Source organism: Hirundo rustica, chromosome 10, assembly GCF_015227805.2.
Source record: "Hirundo rustica isolate bHirRus1 chromosome 10, bHirRus1.pri.v3, whole genome shotgun sequence".
Lineage (NCBI taxonomy): Eukaryota > Metazoa > Chordata > Aves > Passeriformes > Hirundinidae > Hirundo > Hirundo rustica.
Window position 1 is genome coordinate 16616237 of NC_053459.1, and position 18363 is coordinate 16634599.

Genomic DNA, 18363 nt, shown 5'->3' on the forward strand with positions numbered 1-18363 from the left:
GGGGAGGCCAAGGAGAAGCCTTGGTCAGAGAAGTCAGGACACCTTTCTGATGTAGACAGCTGGAGGAAGAGAAGTTGAACAGAGATGGGGGTTGTGGAAGGGGCAGGGCAGTGGAAAGCCCTGTTCTGCTGCTGGCTTGAGTGATGGGAGTTTGTGCCTGCTGTGGTGCATTTTTGTAACAGAAAGGAAAACACACAAAACTAACATTTCTTCCCTTCTTTGGACGGTAGGAATGTTTTAATTGAGAAATTTGTTTTAATTACATTAGGTGATATCACAGTCTATTTTACAAGTTTTGGGGTAAGAGGATGTGTGGACCAGTTACACAGAAACCCAGCAAAAGGATAAGAATCTACATGAGGAAAATGAAAAGGTTAACTTAACCCCAAAAGAAAAGCATGGAGAGTTTGGTGTGTGTGGAAATGGGAGATTATACCAGGGTCCAGAGAAGTAGAAAGGATGAGACTAACATAAATTTACAGTATTGGTTCTGCATGACCATCATTTGCCTGTGTTCAGAGACAGCCTCTCTTCCTGAGGGCATTGCTGAGCAGATGGCCCCGTCTCTGAGGATTTGGTCTGGTCTTGTCAGAGGAGAAAGCAAAATAACTGATGGGCAAAGGTCACAACCCACGCTGAGCTGGTCCCCAGGGTCACTGCCTACAGGAGTGTCTTCCACTGGATAGTCGGGGGGTTCTGCACCAAGAACTGTATGGAGGAAAACTAAAACAGCTCCAAAAAGCCCCATCTCAAACGTAGAAAAGTCTCACTCTGGAAGTGCTTACGAGAAGATCGTCATCATAGAATTTGGTTTCTATAATAACATTACCACTGCAGGAGGAAAGGAGAGAAAGAAGAGGTGTTAGAAGGATGCACAGACAGTGATTGCTCCCTCCATGGTCTCACAAGCCTGGGCTCACACCCCAACCACCCCATAACACGATCTCTTTGGTTTGGAGCTGCACAAAGTGAGCACAGTCCTTGTGAGGGTCAGTCAGGACTGAAGGATCTCCCAAACACATTCCTGTGTGGAATGTTCCCCCCATCCCTCCCCTGGCTGCAGAGTGCTTGGACAGCAAACTCCTGCTCACTCCTATTGCCAAAAATAAACTAGCAGTCCCAGCACCTTCAGGCCCCTGTCTCCAGCAGGAATTGTGAAAACCAATGGGAATTCTTTTTTCATTCTCCTTCTCTGTCCTCTAGTGCTGAGCAAGCTATATCAACCAACTCAACATGTCATTTCCCTCAAGAAGTGCTTAATGCAAAGACTCAAGCGTATTTTATACAAACTGCAATGGAAAATGTGGATTTGGGTGTGACAGAAGCTCTGGGGATTTAACTTGCTGACTTCTGAGATTTTGGTAGATAAAATAACTCTGGGACCATTACAACACCTGGACACCTGAGCAGTGTGGTCTGACCATGTCTAAACAACCTGTCTCTTGAAAACCAAAGCAGCAATTCCACCTCCACTGTGGCTCTCGGTGTCTGTAACACTGGACCTGCTAAGAGTGTAAGGTTTTGCTGTGGTGCGGACAACGCTTGAATTAAATGTCAGGGAATGTTCTCAATCTGATACTCGGTCATCCTGGGAACTCTTCATGCAGAGTGCACTGGTTAGCACCACGTATCACATCTGCATTCTCTCCTGGTTTGGAAACACCAAGAAAAACATGAGGTCTTTGGGAAGATCAGAAAATGAGGGGCTCTCCAAATCTTGGCAGCTGTAAAAGGATGACTTATTTGGGCCACAAATTCCCCTTTGGATTTCTTTGGGCTGGGGGGTTCTACTGAAAAGTCTCAAGAATGACTTTAGGATACCTCTATGAATAAAAGAGAGATCTGGGCTCCCCACTACAAGTGGATACTTCAGGGAACAAATGGGACATTGGCAAATCCTCAAGGTCATTTGAAAACTAGCTTCTCTTGACTCCCACTCCTGAAAATGTCTTGAATTCCTGAGATGATCAAAACCAACTTGTCAGATGTCTTTGTTTCTTTACTCTGGTTCCCAAATCTGGTTCCTCCTGCACTGATGGCAGTGCCCAGCTCTGGGCGCTCTCTGAAACATGCTGTGAATGGGAAGCAGTGAAGGTAGCTCCCATGCTGGTGCCTTCTCTATGTGACTGGCTTTGCTCCAGACAGGGAATGAGAGGGAAAATGCTGGAAAGGGAGGTCTTCCAAAGGACACAGTGACCTTGCTGTGAGACTGGCTGCTCCCGTCTGCCTCTTGTTGGCAGCAGGGCTCCCAAACCCTTCTGTTTCTGGCAGAGCACTCCTTGTGTGCTTGCCAGCACCCATGCAGCACTGCAGGGAGGATGGTTACCCTTCCCAAGATCCTCCCTCCAGGAGCCTTTTCCATCATTCCCCCCAAAGCTGGAGCCTGGCTGTCCACACTGAGCAATGCCCAGCACGTGACACATCACTGCCCTGCTCAGGAGCCCATGTGCACACTGAGCCAGAGCAGACATTGTGAGGAGGGTGTCTGAATCTTCCTGACTGGAAAATGACTGATTCCTACCTGTTAAGGGTGTTTTAGCCCCAGATACAACTCAGTGCACAGTGTATATAAATGTATATATATCCATATACGCTGAACGTGTATAAGCCAATGTCAAGGACACAGAGCTCAGCAAAATGTTACAGTGATGAAACAAATACCAGAGCAGCTACTACAGGTGATATACTGCATGACAATAAACTACCTTGGACAAGAGTCAGTGATCAATAGCTGATTTAAAAATGGCCCAAAAATCTGTTAGTTTTTTTTTTTTTTCCCCCTGCATGTAATGGGTATTAAGTTGTAAAACATTTTAAGATCCTTTCACGATTCACCTTCCAAAAAAATTAAGCAACTTTATTAAAGAATCAGTTTCACTTTCTCCAAACCTTTATTGCTATATTAATGCAAATTGGACCTATGAGAAGGAAGGTAATGAGGTTGGTTTAACCCCTTTTATCTCTCAACAAGTAACAGTAGTGAGGTGATTCAGAGTTGGTAGCAGTTCCCTCTCCTCCTTCCCACCATTACCCCAAGAAAATGCCACACACTGCTTTTGCTTTGCCTGCTCTCAGATTCTGCAAGCCCAAGGCACTCACGTTAAAACGTTAGCTGGCATCATCTGTGATTCAGGTGCTGCTTCTATCAAGGACTGCCAAGTGTTTGTGGAGTTAGGAATCACAAAACCAAATTCAAAGAACCATTCTGCAAAGTAAAAAAAAAAAAAAAAAAAAAAAAAAAAAAAAAAAAAAAAAAAAGATCCAGAGGAATTTGAAAGAAGAAAATTCACAAATGATGCTTTTGCTTTTCACCTAACAGGCTGGGGAACTCCCTAAACTGTCCTGGTCGGATACCAACATTTTACATCTACATTACTTTGTACAGCTTAAACTACACTGAACCCTGCACTCCTATCAGAGCAGATACTCCCTTTCTAAAATAGCTGATGGTACTGATAAGGTCACACCACTTCCTTGGTGTTCGGTGAAAATTTCAACACACCTAACTGGGAACAGGGAAACCACACTCCTCCTCTTGCAGACATCCCTGGGATCCAGTCAAGTGTGCAACTGGTTGCCCAAAAGACACGAGCTCAATGTTTTATCTGCCCCTCCTCTAGCCAGATGAAGAGCAGCACTGCACTGAGGGGGGTCAGAGGAGCAGTTGTGGGGCACTGCTGTAACCCAGCTCTCCAGCCTGGCATTCTGAGGAAGACCCAGGAATTCCAGTAATAGCTGACAGAAATAAGCTGTTTCCTTGCCTCAGGCAGCCTGTGGTGGATTTATGCCCTCGGGCACGATTACCCAGCTTTTTTGCTTACATAACAAAGTGTTAATACACTTATGAAATGCTATCCTTAATACTGTGGCCCATTAGTCCTGACAGGATGAGTGCTTCAGCGCTACTCTGAAAAATTAAAATGACCACATTCAACCCATTTTAGTCACTCTAATCCCTGCCCTGCTGGGGCTCAGTCCCTGTGCTGCAGCACACAGAGCACATCCATACCTTCTAGACACTGCCCTTTGAAATAAACTTTCTGTTCCAGGCGGAATTTTTCCATTTGTTCTGCTGAGGAAAAGTTTAACTCCCGAGATACTGCTTTGCATTTCAGGATTTTTTTAGGAACTCGAGCTGTGAAACAGATAAAGAAACATTATTTGGACACAATAAAATCCAGCTTCTGCAGGTATGCAGTATTCTATACTTGGAAATATGATTAGGACTAAGACAAGATCATAGCAGCAGGAAAAATGCAAACACAAAGGACTTTGTTTTTACATTTGTTTTTACATTTGCAAGAGTGAAATCCAAGATGCAAATACCTTAAGTACCTTGCCCACAGCCAAGAATGAGACTTGGGACAGAACCCGGGATACCACACTGATCTCTCAGAACCAGACTCCTGGTTCTTAGTTGTTTGTTACTAAATCCCAAGATGCGACTTAATTGTTTACTTTAAGAATTGTGCTGAAGATCACCAGCAGCCAACGGGCTGCTTAGCACACCAAGCCTCTTAGCTCTTCTCACTTTTCCGTCCCTTTCAGACTGGGCATCCCCAGAGCAAACCACATGTGTGTTTCTCAGCCCAGCAGCACTTCCTCAGCCATCTCAGAGCTCTGGGAAATGTCCTGTAGGAAGACCTTGATGAGACCAATCTCAAGAGCTGGAGGCTTAGGGAATGTAAGCCAGCATCCTACCCCAAGGAGAAGTACACAGCCCACAGCTTGGTTAAAAAAAAAAAAAAATAAATAAAATTAAAAATATAAAAAATAAAATTAAAAGTGTAAGGCAAGAGTTTTAAATGTAAAAGATCTTAAATTATTTTTAAGGGATTTTCTGCACCATGGAAAGCTGCATGGCACCTTCCTTTACTGCCCTCACTGACTACACAGACTACACCATTGTGGATAAACGTCCCTTTGCAGTTTAGTGTAAAATGACTCATTAAAACTGTTCTGCAATTTAGTGATTTCATTTCTTTCATCCCCAAGACAGAGTCCTGAGAATGTTTGCTTTAACACTGTAAAACCACCAAACAAATAGTTACTTTTAATAAAAGTAGGTCTGCGTTGTCTTTAAACATCTGATTTAAGATATTTTAATTTACATTTATACCATCAAGCAAACATTTTACTTGAAATTCCTTATTTTTAGTTCATTCTGCTTTTATTTCTCTTTTTATCTATCAAAAATAGAAAAGAAGGAAGTTTGACTCTCATCAGTTAAGTCCATTTTAAAACATGCTGAGATACAGATAAGCTTAGACCTAATCCTCAATTTACTAGTGCTTTTTGTTACCTTGAGGATGTACTATACCTGCACATTTATTTAAGCACTTACATGGTTAACATTTAGTCAGATGCTGATTAGATTAGAAAGTGTTGAATGACACATTTCTTATTTACTCGCAAGTAATTTTGGGTTCAACTGTTTAGGTTGAAACTGAAATTCAATTAAAATATCCATGTAATTATGTTTTCATTTAGTTTAAATAAAGCTACCTTGAATATTTGGGACACTGAAGAAAGCAAGTTATCCTAGCCAAACTGATTTTACCTTTTCAACTACACCTCCTCTCAGGTAATGAAAGGACTATTTGTATGTCATGAATGAAAGCTGGCTGTGGGGATTCTGTAAGAGCTACACCTCAGCATCTTACTCCAGGATTTGCTTGTATATTGGAAGAAACCAAACTTTACAGATTTGCATCTTCCAAATTGCCTCCCAGTTTCAAATGCCCTCTCACTGAATAGAGCTGACTGGAAAAGCTCCTGTCAAAAGCTGGTTTAGATGATTTATTCCAGTTTCAGGTGCTCAGGCTGGGATTTTTACTACTTAAGGCACTTTAATGTTAAGACTTTGGCAGCAATCCAGTACCACATTAATACTGTTTTTATTTCATCTAAGGGGTAATAGTAAATTAAGGTAGTAATACAGCATCATGATTTGAAACTTAAAGAGTTCATTTTATAAAGAAACTTGTACTTAAATCAAATAGGAATAATGTTTAAAAAGCAAATAGAAGTCCTGTTTAAAGAAAATGTATTTTATTCACTCTGCTATATATTTGGTTCTTCATTTGCTATGTCTAGACTGTGATTTGCCCTGAATGGCCACAGAACATACACACAAGTACTACAGAATGTACTGTATACTTTAAGACACATATGGATTTAATTTTAGAACCATTATTCTGTTTGCCCTTACTGCTTCTGCTGCAGGACTGCATCAGAACTGCGTTTTCCCACATCTTTTAATTCACCATCAGATTACCCTGCTTTGTTGGATGTACCCCCTGCTTCTCAGCCCTTTTACTGAGTATAACCTATCTACCTCAGATTTCTTTTCTAGCTAAGACATACAAGAACTGCTTTTTTTGTCTCTTCTCCCAAGGAAGACCATCCTACCATCTGTAATCTTTTCAGTGGCTTCTCCTAATAGCTCTCCTCTGCATCTGCCACAGTTTGCAGTCATCCATCTTCTAGATGGATGAGTGAACTATGCACCAGATAAGGTCTTAACTATTCCTTGTACAATGGGCATTAATCTCAGGCCAGAGTATGTTTTAATTAATTCCCCAAGTTCCTCTGATGGAGATGACAGGTTCCTGTTTTATTTGCAATGAAAATCTGAGGCACAGGGAGGTGATATGATTGGCCCAAGTGACAAAGGTGACATCTGTCCTTCAAAGTAGGAGTATGTTTGCAACTCAGGTGACCCAGACATGCAGCACCACCCAGCCCCAAATGCACACTAAAGTCACACAGTACCTTCATGCTCCACTCCAGGTACAGACAGATCTTCTGTTCCTTGCCAGAGGATTTTCCCTGTTTCTGCATCCCGAAGGTTCATCCAATTTCTGATTGGGAGGCAAATAAGGAAAACAAGCTATCTATATCCCAAAACGCTGAGTGTACTGTTCTTTGATGAGCTCTGAAATAGGCTACTCCAGCTGGCTTTCACTCATGGTTTCTGGTTCTCAGGAGGCCAAGGAAAAGAGATGCTATTTCCCTGAGAATAAATGAACAAACCAATCCCTGACCAGAATGAATGCAACAAGAGTGATATAGCCACAGATTTAGTTTTCACTTCAGACTGAAGCTTGTTAACCTCATTTACCATTTTCCATTGCTTCTAAAGGATAAAGGCAGGGTCACTGTGCGGCGGAGAGGCAAGAATATTGCTAACAATAACAGATAATTTTACACAAACCATTGCTGTTCTCCAGCATTTGAAAAACACTAGGAAAAGGAGTCCTTGCTACACAACATGAGAAGAAGAATAACATCCAATGCAGCTTTTTTCTTAGCTTACAAAATATTAATATCAAGGGTTGCTCTACTGCTGTTGACCTCGTAACTGCCACTCATGGGAATTCTTCAGCTGCTGAGTACCAAGCAAAGAGAGATCTCTTTTCACTCTCAGCAAGTGAGGCTGTGCCAGCCTCCAAAATGCCCCCATCAGTGAACTAGTCAATAAATCCATGGGCAAGTAGGAAATACTCATGTTTCCAAAGGAACACTTGATCTTAAGTACACCTTTGAAAAATCTCTCTCACAGGGTAACTTGGACACTGACAGCTCAAAACAAGGAGCCTGCACACCCGCATGATGCCATGGACACAGCCATGCATAAGCCTCGGGCCCTCCTGCTCTGCAGCTCCTCAGGGAGGCTCTGAGGATTCTCCAGTGTCAATGCCAGAGACTGAACAGAGCAGGCTCTGTGGGATGAGCCCACACAAACCTGAGCCTTTCCAGGAGCTCCCTTTGGCTGCTTTATGGCAGTGCACTGTCGTTGTAGGACACGATGAGACACTCCCAATATTTCAGAAGGCAAAGACTACAGAAAAAGCTTTATTGTCTGATTCTTACCACCTTTTATAAGGTATTCTGATACTGATTCAACATGATTGGTGACTAGGAACCTCTAATCCCATTGGTGAAACGAGAAACAGCAAAACACCACCTGGTGAAAGATTGTTTTGGGAAAGGAGAGTTGTTTGCCAAGATTGTTTTGAGAAGAGGCTTTCTTGAGAAATTTTCCCTTGGGAAAAAGTTAGCACTGCTAGCAGGTTAAAATATCTTCAGACCCAGAAATATCAGGCCCACAGCGCACCCTTCATACTCAGCACTGCCTACAACAACTGCTCAAGGAATGCCTGGGGAGGTGGAGAGACAGAAGAGGGACAATATGGACCTTGACATGGGTATAAATAGGAACTGTTGGAGATTTGCATATTGAACTCATCCTCTAACACACACAGTTTCCAGGCAGACTCACACAAACTCATCACACTGATCACATTTTTCCAGAGCTCCCAGGAAGAAACAGATGCTTTAGCAAATTTTGCATCACAGGCGAACATTTGTTTTAAAATCATGCGTGGAGGAGGGGAAGGGAAGATGGCTGCTTCAGCAGAGATGTGAGGGGTCTTTCCCTTACTGAAGGCTGGTCAGAATTTCCATGCCCCACTGAAAAGATGAAGGGAATGTGTGCACAGGGCCTGTTCATACAAAACTTAGCAACGACTTGGAGCATGGGAAGAGGGAACATAGGAAACAGCCTGCTCATGTCCTTCTAGGCCTGTTCCAAACACATTCCATCTACCACTTGTTGTGGGATTAAGGCAAAAGAGAAAGGGGCAGAAGATGAAAAGCATCCTCTGGGGGCCCCTTTTGGCACCTCCATATCCTAGCAGGAAACTGCAAAGTGGAGCACTCTCCCCAGCCAGCAACACAAGGGAGACAGGGGCTGGCAGGGAAGTGACAGAGACAAAATGAACAGCAGAATGGCAAGAAGAACCTGCAGCAGGGCTGGGCATTTCAGGTGGTGCTGGCTGAAAAACTCGAAGTCCTCAGCCAACACAACCTGCAGGATGGAACAGTCCCAACTGTAATTTAAAATGCCAAAAAAATTCACCATTTTTCCGTACATCTTCCCACACACAAACATAAAAATTATCCAGGGTGAAACTATTTGCATAGAAAGCAGTGTGCCATCTCTCAAATGCCATGTACAAGGGGAAAATAACAAATGAGACAATCTGAGCATCTCACTGACAAACTCATTTATCTTCCTGACACTCTGCCACGCAAACTCTTAACTATTAGCTGAACAGTAATTTAGTAAATTGGGCACTTGATTACCAAGAACCTGTACTACTTTTAAAAAATGGTCCTCTCACAAGTATTTATTTGCTGTTTGTTCACTACCAATATCAATCAGTTATGAGCTCCCAGGTTTGGTCACAGGCTGTGTAGTGCCAAACTGAGCACTAGCCAAGTTCCTCTGGACTGGAAATGAAACACTGACCAGGACAGCAAATCTGTAAAGCAACTGACCCAGCCTCTCAGCCGCTGTATCAGTACTCTAACTAATGGACCATTCCTTTTCCTTGCCATGACTTGCCTTGCCTTCCCATCCCTCTTCCCTTGTCAATTCTTGGAGCACTCTAAAATCACATTTACCATTTTCAAAAGTTATTATATAAGAAGTACCCTTCAGTGAGAAGTTGCCTGACAGCTTAATTATTATCCTTACTTGAAATACACAGTTATAGTGTTAGTGACCTACTATTTCTGGTGAGAGAAAACACTACTGACCTCTGGAACTTCTCCACATCAGGACTTCTCTCTCAGTCCAGTCCAAGAAAGATGATACAAGTTATGTTGCTGTGTTGAACAATGTTAACATTTGGGATGCTGGACATCTATAAAGTGCTATCTAGCTTTATTTTGTTTATTGGTGTTCCACTGTAAAAGTAAATCCATGCAGGACAGCCTGTTCTGTGCTGTGTATTATGAGTGTCAAATTCAAGATGAAGAACAGATAAAAAGCTCAAGGCACTGATGAGACCATGCTTCATGCATGCAGCAATGCATGCCACAGTTCCTAGAAAATATCTTGCATTTAAACAATCTGAACATTGCTAGCCTGTGTAAATTCCTTATCAAATACATGAAGTTTTACTGTCAGTGTAGTCAAAGGCTTTCTGACCTTGATAAGTCCATGTGCTGGTTCAGGGCACGCTTTTCCAACTTCTGCAAATGAAGAAACAAAATCAACCTGCTAATCAGAGTGTATACAAAGAGTAAAAACATGTGGACCTAGACATATTTGAAGGGATCAGAATACACAGCCAGTTCACAAGTTTTTTTTCCAGTAACTAAACATTATTAAAAGGGAAGAACAAATCATCAGATCTTAAAAGCATACACACACAATCTTTTTCTATGGGAAAAAAAAAAACTTCATGTACAAGAGGTTCATTATTAAAAAAAAAAAAAAAAAGTGTAAAAAGAAACAGGCATCTGAAAAAAGTTTTAGTCAAAACTGAGAGGATGTACAAAACTTTAATGGAATTAAACAAAAAAAATATAGAGGCAAAGCCATCACAAGTGATTTCTTGACATGGGAATACCTGACAAAGCAGCAGTTGCACTGCTTACCTAGTTAGCAGCTTATCAACACTATTTCTGTCATCTTGGATAGGAAGGCTGGTAATAGGACATACCCCAGAGTGAAGAAAATGGAGATTTTGAACCAAACCCACACACACTATTATCTTCTAATGTGTTTAATTGGTTTAAGATTCTTCCACCCCAGCATGAGAGATATTGTTACTAAAAATAAAGACTGCTCCACCTCCTGAGCAGCAGTGGAGACCTGCAGGCAGAATGACAAGGGCATTTTAAGCATTATTGAAAAGGAGAAAGTAAATTAATATTGGTCTAATACAATTACTCTTTTTGAAGAGGTTCATGTTAAGCCATTTGACAGGGGTAGCTAAGAGCAAGCAGGAAGCCAGGCAGTTCCAGCTTTGTGAAGCTTGTATATGTGAGGGGGGGGAAATGAAAAATAGTAGTGTATTCCTAATTCAGTTTCTCACTCTTACACCATTAAATTTTCATTCATTTGTATTTTGGGGGCTTGGGGTTTTTTTTTTTTTTTTTTGGAAACAATGTCTGATTTAGGACTCAATAGATCAAATACTCTTCAACCCTGATGGCAAGAAAGGATTAGGTAGAACAGCAGAAGGAAGGGTGTACTGTTGATCTATTTATACACCACCACCTATTGGGTCAGCAAAGTCTTACATAAAAGCTTTGGAGTAGCTGGAACTTGACTTGCTTTATATACATGACAAGAATTAACTCCCTCAAAGACCTACTATGCTTAGCCTGATGAAGGGAAATGGTTTGTGTATTTCTGAATCCAAATTTTGCTTTCTTGAATACCTCTGATGTCAGTTCTTTCTTTTTTATATCTGTCATAGAGATCACTTGGTTCAAACAAATCAGAAGTTACATCCTTATCTTTCAGTGTATTAGCATTGCAAAAGATTGCCTTGTATTCCCGCACTTGTAATTAAGAGTAGCCTTGAGGAAGAGAATGAGTACAAACAAAATTTATCATTAAAGTAGTATGGAGTTAAAAGAAGTTCTGCCTCAATCTCCCTATTCTTTGTAATGTTTGTTGTAATGTTTAGCACTTCTCGAATATCTCAAAGGCTGTGGCAAACAGTAGGTATAATTTCTTCTGTTAAAATTATCCATTTTTTCATTTCATTCTTTGCTGTCTACGTCTACACCATTCTAAAACCTCAGGAACTGCTGTACTTTTACATTTCATAATAAGGCTAATGCTCATAACCACTCCTAGAAGGAAGGTCTTTCATCATCCCTGCCAGCTTTTTTTTTCCACATAGAATGCAACATTAAAAACAGTTCACTACTTGCCAGGTGTAAACAGCATCATAACAATCACATGTTAATGAGACCTGTCCTCTGGGAGAAGGTGGAGCTGAAAGCCCTGAACAACTCAGACAATAATCTGTTGTAGACCCAAAAAAACTTCTGATCAGGACTCAACAACCTTCACTCCTGATTTTACATGGTCTGTTGTGAAAAGCAGACACAACCAGGCAGTCATGGCATAGGCAAGCATGTTACCTTCCAGGGAAGTAAAGATCAAACTTAAGGGATTATATTTATATCAGACATATTTTTCCAGAAGAATATTTGTATCTCAGTTGTTTCAATCCAGCCTGAGGAATAAGGACCAATATAAATTATGCAAAGTAACTACCAAACTACAGGACTACAAAGTATACCGCCTAAATGGCCCTACGTTTCTTCTCCACTCATGCCATTCATCCTGTAATCTCTGCCATCTCTACTCTCACTTTTTATTACAATTCTCAAATCTCTCTTCCACAGAACTCCTAATTGTGTGCTTAAATTTAAGCATATGCAGAGACATTCTGCTGATTCAGGTCCTTGAATTCACTCTGTTCACACTCAAGAGAAATTCTGCTGTTGCTGTTTAATAAACCACAAGTACACATGCTGGCAGTATTTCTCCTACCCTAGGGATGAAATTCAGTGCACAATCCTATCTACTGAATGAGCATCCATCCATTCTGTGTACAGGAATACCCACACACAAAACCTGGAAGTTATTCCTCAAACATTACTGGAGCCTTGGGGAATAGTACTGTCAACTTCTGCTTTCAGAAAGCAGCACACTTTGTTGAGTTTCTGATTAGACAGAAAACATGCTGTGACAGCTCTTATAGGGGCAGAACTTTTGAAAAACTCATCTATTATAAACCAGCTTTCCTGGAGTGATGCACAAGATGTGGGTTACTGTGCTCCCAAATGATGGGAGGTGCTGGGGCCTGGAAAGGTGCTCTATTAAATCCTCAAATGGAAGGAAGCCAATTATCCCTTCAAAGCATTCCTGGCACTCCTTCACTTGCTGTAAAAGAGCCTGCTTTTAAAGTCTCCCGAACAGAACAAATTGCTGCGCAACAGAAGCCAGGAAGATCCACAGATTAATGTGAACCACATGACAAAATGCAGCAAAAATCCTCAGCAACAACAAAGTCATTTCACAGCAAATTATGTAATCAGAGGGATATATTTAACAGCTACAGCATCACAGCAACAAGATCAACATAACATCATATACCTGTATACTTTGTACTCCCTGCCTTACATCTCTGTGTGTGCCTGCACAGATCTGGTATCACCACAATGAATTTCCATCTACCATCCATCAGAAAGTTCTGGATTAAGGTGCTCTTGGTCCCTGTTTGGAAAGACAGTTACACAAGTTACTGCACACCATGCCAACCTCACCTTAGCTGTAACAGATTATGCTGAAAGGCCAGAAGTTAATATTGCTCCCTTCTATTGTGTTAAGTAGACAGAGTTCCCCCTGGGTAGTAGGGTGATCCTGGAGTGAAGCTCCAGTACTCCCTGCTTGTGTCACATCCTCCCTGCACCTTGGGTGAGCATTTTGAAGCTGAGATATGCTCAAACCAAGAATTTCCTGCTTAAACCTCTGAATACATTTCAACTTAGCAGGGCTCATGTTGAGGCGCACTGCAAAAGTTTGCAACAAAAACACAGCCTAGGTCCATTCACAGCCAGGTCAGCTGCAATAGGATGCCAATAAACTAGAGAAGTACAGAATCTGTTTGTCTCTACAAACACTGGAAATGAAGTAAACCTATGTCCAGCATTTGTTAATAGAAGTTTTATCCACTTAAACATCTGTGTCTTCAAACAGTTTAGGTTGAAAGACACTAATATTATTCAGTATTTTCATCAAAATGAAGAGCTAACATCCATCTCTACTCTGCAACATCCTAATGACACTGGGTAGCAAAATAAGGCAGAGTTTCAATTAATGTTTAATTTTCACTGCTGGCAATTAACTGTCTAAAAATATTCAGTGAAATATCTCCAAATCTTAAATATTTAAATCAGAATTCATTACATCTATAACAGTCTTAACAAAAGCAGGTACTGGTAAAAAAACAATGAAGATGGAGAGCTCCTAGACTCTGGAAGAACTGTACAGCATGGGCAGGCAGGGTAAGAGAATGTGTTTTGTTTCTTTGATAATACCCATAAGTATTGCCAACTATGCCAGGCTTCCATTTCATTGACTCTTCCTCTTCCCTCAAACCAAAGGAGCAACAAACAAATGGATGTACATTTTAAAGGAGAGTTACAGACCTACTGAGGATGAAGATAAGGGTCATCAGGAGGGAAAAAGGGGGAAAAAAAAATCATAGTGGTTTGCAAATCGCTGAACAGGGATGTAGACACTATTGTTTCAAAGTTTACATCTCTCTCCAGATGAGTCTAGTCTGAAGAAGCTTAACTCTTAAAAAGTCCAGCAATTTTTGTCACTGCTGAGCAACAGGAATCAATTTAGGAGTTTGCAAGTAACCTTTGATTTCTTCAGACAAAAGCAACAACATGTTGACACTCCTGAGCTGCTCCTGCCTGCAGCAGACGAAGAGACTGCCTTGTTACCCCGGCACACGAGCAAAGCCTACAAGACAAGGCTCCTGGAGAGCATGCCAGGCACTTCTCTGGGAACTAAGCTCAACCCAGGGAGACAAAACCACTTCTAATCTCAAACTAAACCCCACACCCTAAGACTTGAGATCTCTTAAAAAAAAAAGAAAACCCCAAAATGTTCTTGTGGTACAATGAATATAATGTTGTTCAAAGTGGGAATAAGCTCCAAATAAAATGTACACATGCATCACTGGCTTAGGGGGCAGATTTCCCCTGTCAGAGGGAGCAAGCTGCCTTCTGTGCCAGATCTGTTCGTTACTATTAAAAATGTGCTTTGTTTCCTCTACAGACAGATATTAAAATGGTTTCTAGAACCAGACAACAGTGCCAAAATAAAAGCAAGCCGAAGCAGTGTAGTAGTTTTCTGCTGCCTGTGTTTTTAGGCTTTTCTTTGGCTTATCTCAATAGCCTTGACAGAGTTCCTTTATACCAATGAAAACAACATGTGATCACATCTGGAGATTGCTTTACAATCTAGGTAGTAAAACAATCAATAACTTGGAAAAACTCATCATTCCTTGCAGGACCAGGAATTGCACAAAGAAAATGATTTTCTCTTTTCCAGTGCAGTAACACCCAACTCCTCCCATGTTCCCTGCATTTTAAATGCATCTCAAAAACTAGCATGTTAGAAAAGCCTGAGCTTGTGCTAAGAACCCTTTGAATATTAACATAATTAATGTCATCAGTGATACTCTGAGTTCGTAGAAACAGCAGATGAATCAATGGGAATGATGTATTCATCTGAGAAAAGAATGTCACCTTTAAAATCCATAGGGCTTTATCAAAACATAATTTTAAAGTGGGTTGCTTGTAGCTCAGAACAAAACTGAATGTAACTACGGAGAAAGCTAACAGAGACACCATGTATACAAGAGAAACTAAAAATACAATTGAAACACTGGAACTTCCTTAGAGAAAATGCCTGGCCTGCATCAAAAGGCAGGTTGCAGGACAGCTTGAGGAGCCACATCCAGAATGCTTAAAATTAAGTTAAATTCTTTAAACCCCAAAACAACTTGAATCAGTTTGTTCACTTTTTCATTTTAGCACATCAGTTTTCCTCTCTGCAAGTGAACACTGAAAGTGATTCAGCAATTGAAATAACTTTGTCTTAACTACTTCAAAACAATCATTTCTTCACAGCTGAACTATTATGGTAACATTTCAAGGTTCTCAGCAATAAGTGAACTAGAGGGAGTTTCACGAAACAATCTATCAAAGGATTCTGGTGCATAACTTCATTGTCATAGATAAGGTTGCAGCCAGAAGCCCTCACAGGAATTTATCTCCCTGTAAATTGTTATGAACTATTTTTCTTTACAGAGCTGATGTCACGACAGTCATGCAATAAAATCAGTTTTAATGGAATAAGGCATTTAAAACCTCAAAATGCCTCTTTATTTTATACAATTATTCAACTGTTTTAAAATATGCATTACACTGGCTTGCTTATAAAAGAAAGCTTGGATTGATTTCATGTCATTTTTGCAACACTGAAGGATTGAATTTTATGTCTAAAAGGATCTTCACACTTCTCCATATTGAAAGGGCACGGACCTGAGCAGAGGAACAATGACTTCTTTGACCAAATTTTTAAAAGGGATAAACATGGCTGCTTAGCTGGCATTTTCATACAGCTTCACTTGAATGACCTGTAGCCTCGTGTGAAAAGTGGAGAAAAAGCAAACCTAAAAGGCTCTAAGGCGACAGTTTTATCAGCACTGCTTGTGGTCAGTCAATGCCTTTGTTCCTTGAAGGCCTCTGCAATAATTTCTCTATTGAGCCAAGTGATGTTTATTGAGAATGGCAAAGCTGAGCATCAGCAGGTCCCCCTGCTGTTCCGTTTATCCATCCAACTCCAAGCAGTATCTCGGGCTGAAAGTGTCCTCCTGGTAAAATAAGCAATTGACAACACAGAAAGCCCCCATGACTTCCAGCTGCCTGTGCTTATGTAGTGACTATGTGCTTTTTTTCCTCATTAGTGTTTAATTTCTTTTTTCTCTCCTTCATTTCATGTCTCTTTATACAGAGCTCTCTAGTACACCAGCCTATTGAGCTCCGAAGACTACTTCTGATAGTCCACAGATTTATCAGTTCCATGTACTTGAGAAGAATTGATAATTTACTGGAGGCACTGATACATCACATACTTCTAAAAATAGATATGCAGACTGGAAATTGGTGAGAGATTTGGCTTTGGTGTGAACTATGCTATCTACTATGTCACCTACCAAGGGCCACCCCAGACAAGAGGCAAACCTCATCAATTAACTGGAGATATAGGATGCCCCCCTGAACAGGCAATACAGTACAGCCCAGTGATCAATAACTTAAACCATACCTAGTACTCCACTGTGCTTCAAAAACTTTAACTCATGTTCTCAAAGTAGCTTTTTAACAACTGCCTGCTGTAGAGATTGGGAAATAAGCATGAAGACTTACCCACAGCCCCACAATGAATCACTAAGGGAAGAGGAAAGACATCTCAGGAGGCGTTTGGCTTCAAGCCTTGTGTTTCAACAGACAATACTGCCTCTCTCTTTAGGCAGCCAGGAACTCCTGGCCGATGGAAACTCTTATTGTAACTTGGAGTGACTGCAGGAGCACAGATTGCTGCAATCATGCTGTGGGGTGGGTGTCACTGGCTTCCTTCACTCGGTTTCTCTTGCTTTATTGGTTTCTTAGTCACCCTATCTTAAATGCAGAGTGGTTCTGAATCACTGCCAAACATTACTAATGGAAGTGGGGAGCAGGAAGGAAATAAAGAGGACTGCCTGCAGAATTAGAAGGACTTTTTAGTGTCTAAAATGCCATATTAAAGCCGGACAGCAAAACAGCTGTATTGCCTCTGACAACAGAAGCAAAATGGTCCTAAACTAGAAAAATGTGTAAGCCTCTGAAACTTATCAATAATATTCTTGTTCTTTAAGACAACTTAAAAAAACACCAGAAATACAAAATAGGAAAGTCATGGGAGAAAATAGAGCATTTGTTCCTGCCTTAGTTCATATTAATTCAACTAGAGCTCCTGTGAAAATTTTCTTTTCTTTTTCTGTTCTAAGTCTGGACATTCAAGTATATTTTGAGCTCAAAGTGCTTCAATGAATTCAGTGTATAGGGCACGCTCAACATCACAGGTTCTTTTTTGCTGATTTAAGGCAAATAGCCACCTAAACGAAAAAAAATCACCACTACTCTAAAACCCAGTGATGCCCCTGCTACAAAGTTTTTAACGTGCTTTAACAGACAAGGTTTCCTTCCTCAGTTTGTTAGGTGTAAAACAGAGCCCAGTGAATGAGTGGAAGCACAGCAGTTTTCCATGCAGTCAAATTGTCTCAAAACTGCCAGCTCCAGGAACTGCAGCGATAATTTTGCAAAAGGCAGCCAGCAGTAAATCTGAAAGGACAAAGTCTTGGGACAAATGCTATGGCTGTTCACTGCTGGCAGGGACAGGCAGGCTCCATTTTGTCCAAAGAGACCATCAATTTTGCACAGAATGACATTCAGAGAGGACTACGAGTCTGAAAGACTCTTAGAGATGAACCAATATAAACACATTTTTCTTAACTAAGTCCAAACAACCCGGTACCACCTTCACTCCATCATCAACCTCAAGTCAGACTCCTTGAACACAGGACGACAGTGGTCTAGTAATTAAATTTTAGAGAAATTTCTAACTCTTGAATCTGTTTGGTTAAAGCACTAAAAATAAACTCCGTGCTAGGCAGAGTTGTGCTTTCAGAACAAATGCCACCCAACCAGCTCTACAAGGATGCACAAATGGCCCTGTGCCACTGAGATACTCCCTTGCACTGCATTGTAAGGGAACTATACTTTGGGATTAGTTGTTTCCATATCCACTAAAGCTTCCCAGAGTTCGACTGCAGTCACTGTGGGGAAATGTCCACCCTGCTGCATCCTGCCTTGTTTCATTCTTTCATGACATTCTTTCAGAATCTATTTGGATTAGAGGAGGAC

General features: G+C 41.0%; 1 protein-coding gene across 1 annotated transcript in view; it reads right to left on the reverse strand.

Moving 5' to 3' along the window:
* Positions 1-206: 206 nt before the first annotated feature.
* PDE6D (phosphodiesterase 6D) overlaps positions 207-18363 on the reverse strand; it is a 34364-nt gene continuing 16207 nt past the window's right edge. The window contains exons 2-5 of the mRNA XM_040073777.2: positions 6775-6863; positions 4010-4135; positions 3100-3205; positions 207-831 (exon numbers count right to left, since the gene is read on the reverse strand). Of these exons, the coding sequence (XP_039929711.1) occupies positions 750-831; positions 3100-3205; positions 4010-4135; positions 6775-6863 (403 nt within the window). The 3' untranslated portion in view covers positions 207-749. The remainder of the gene's footprint in view (positions 832-3099; positions 3206-4009; positions 4136-6774; positions 6864-18363) is intronic.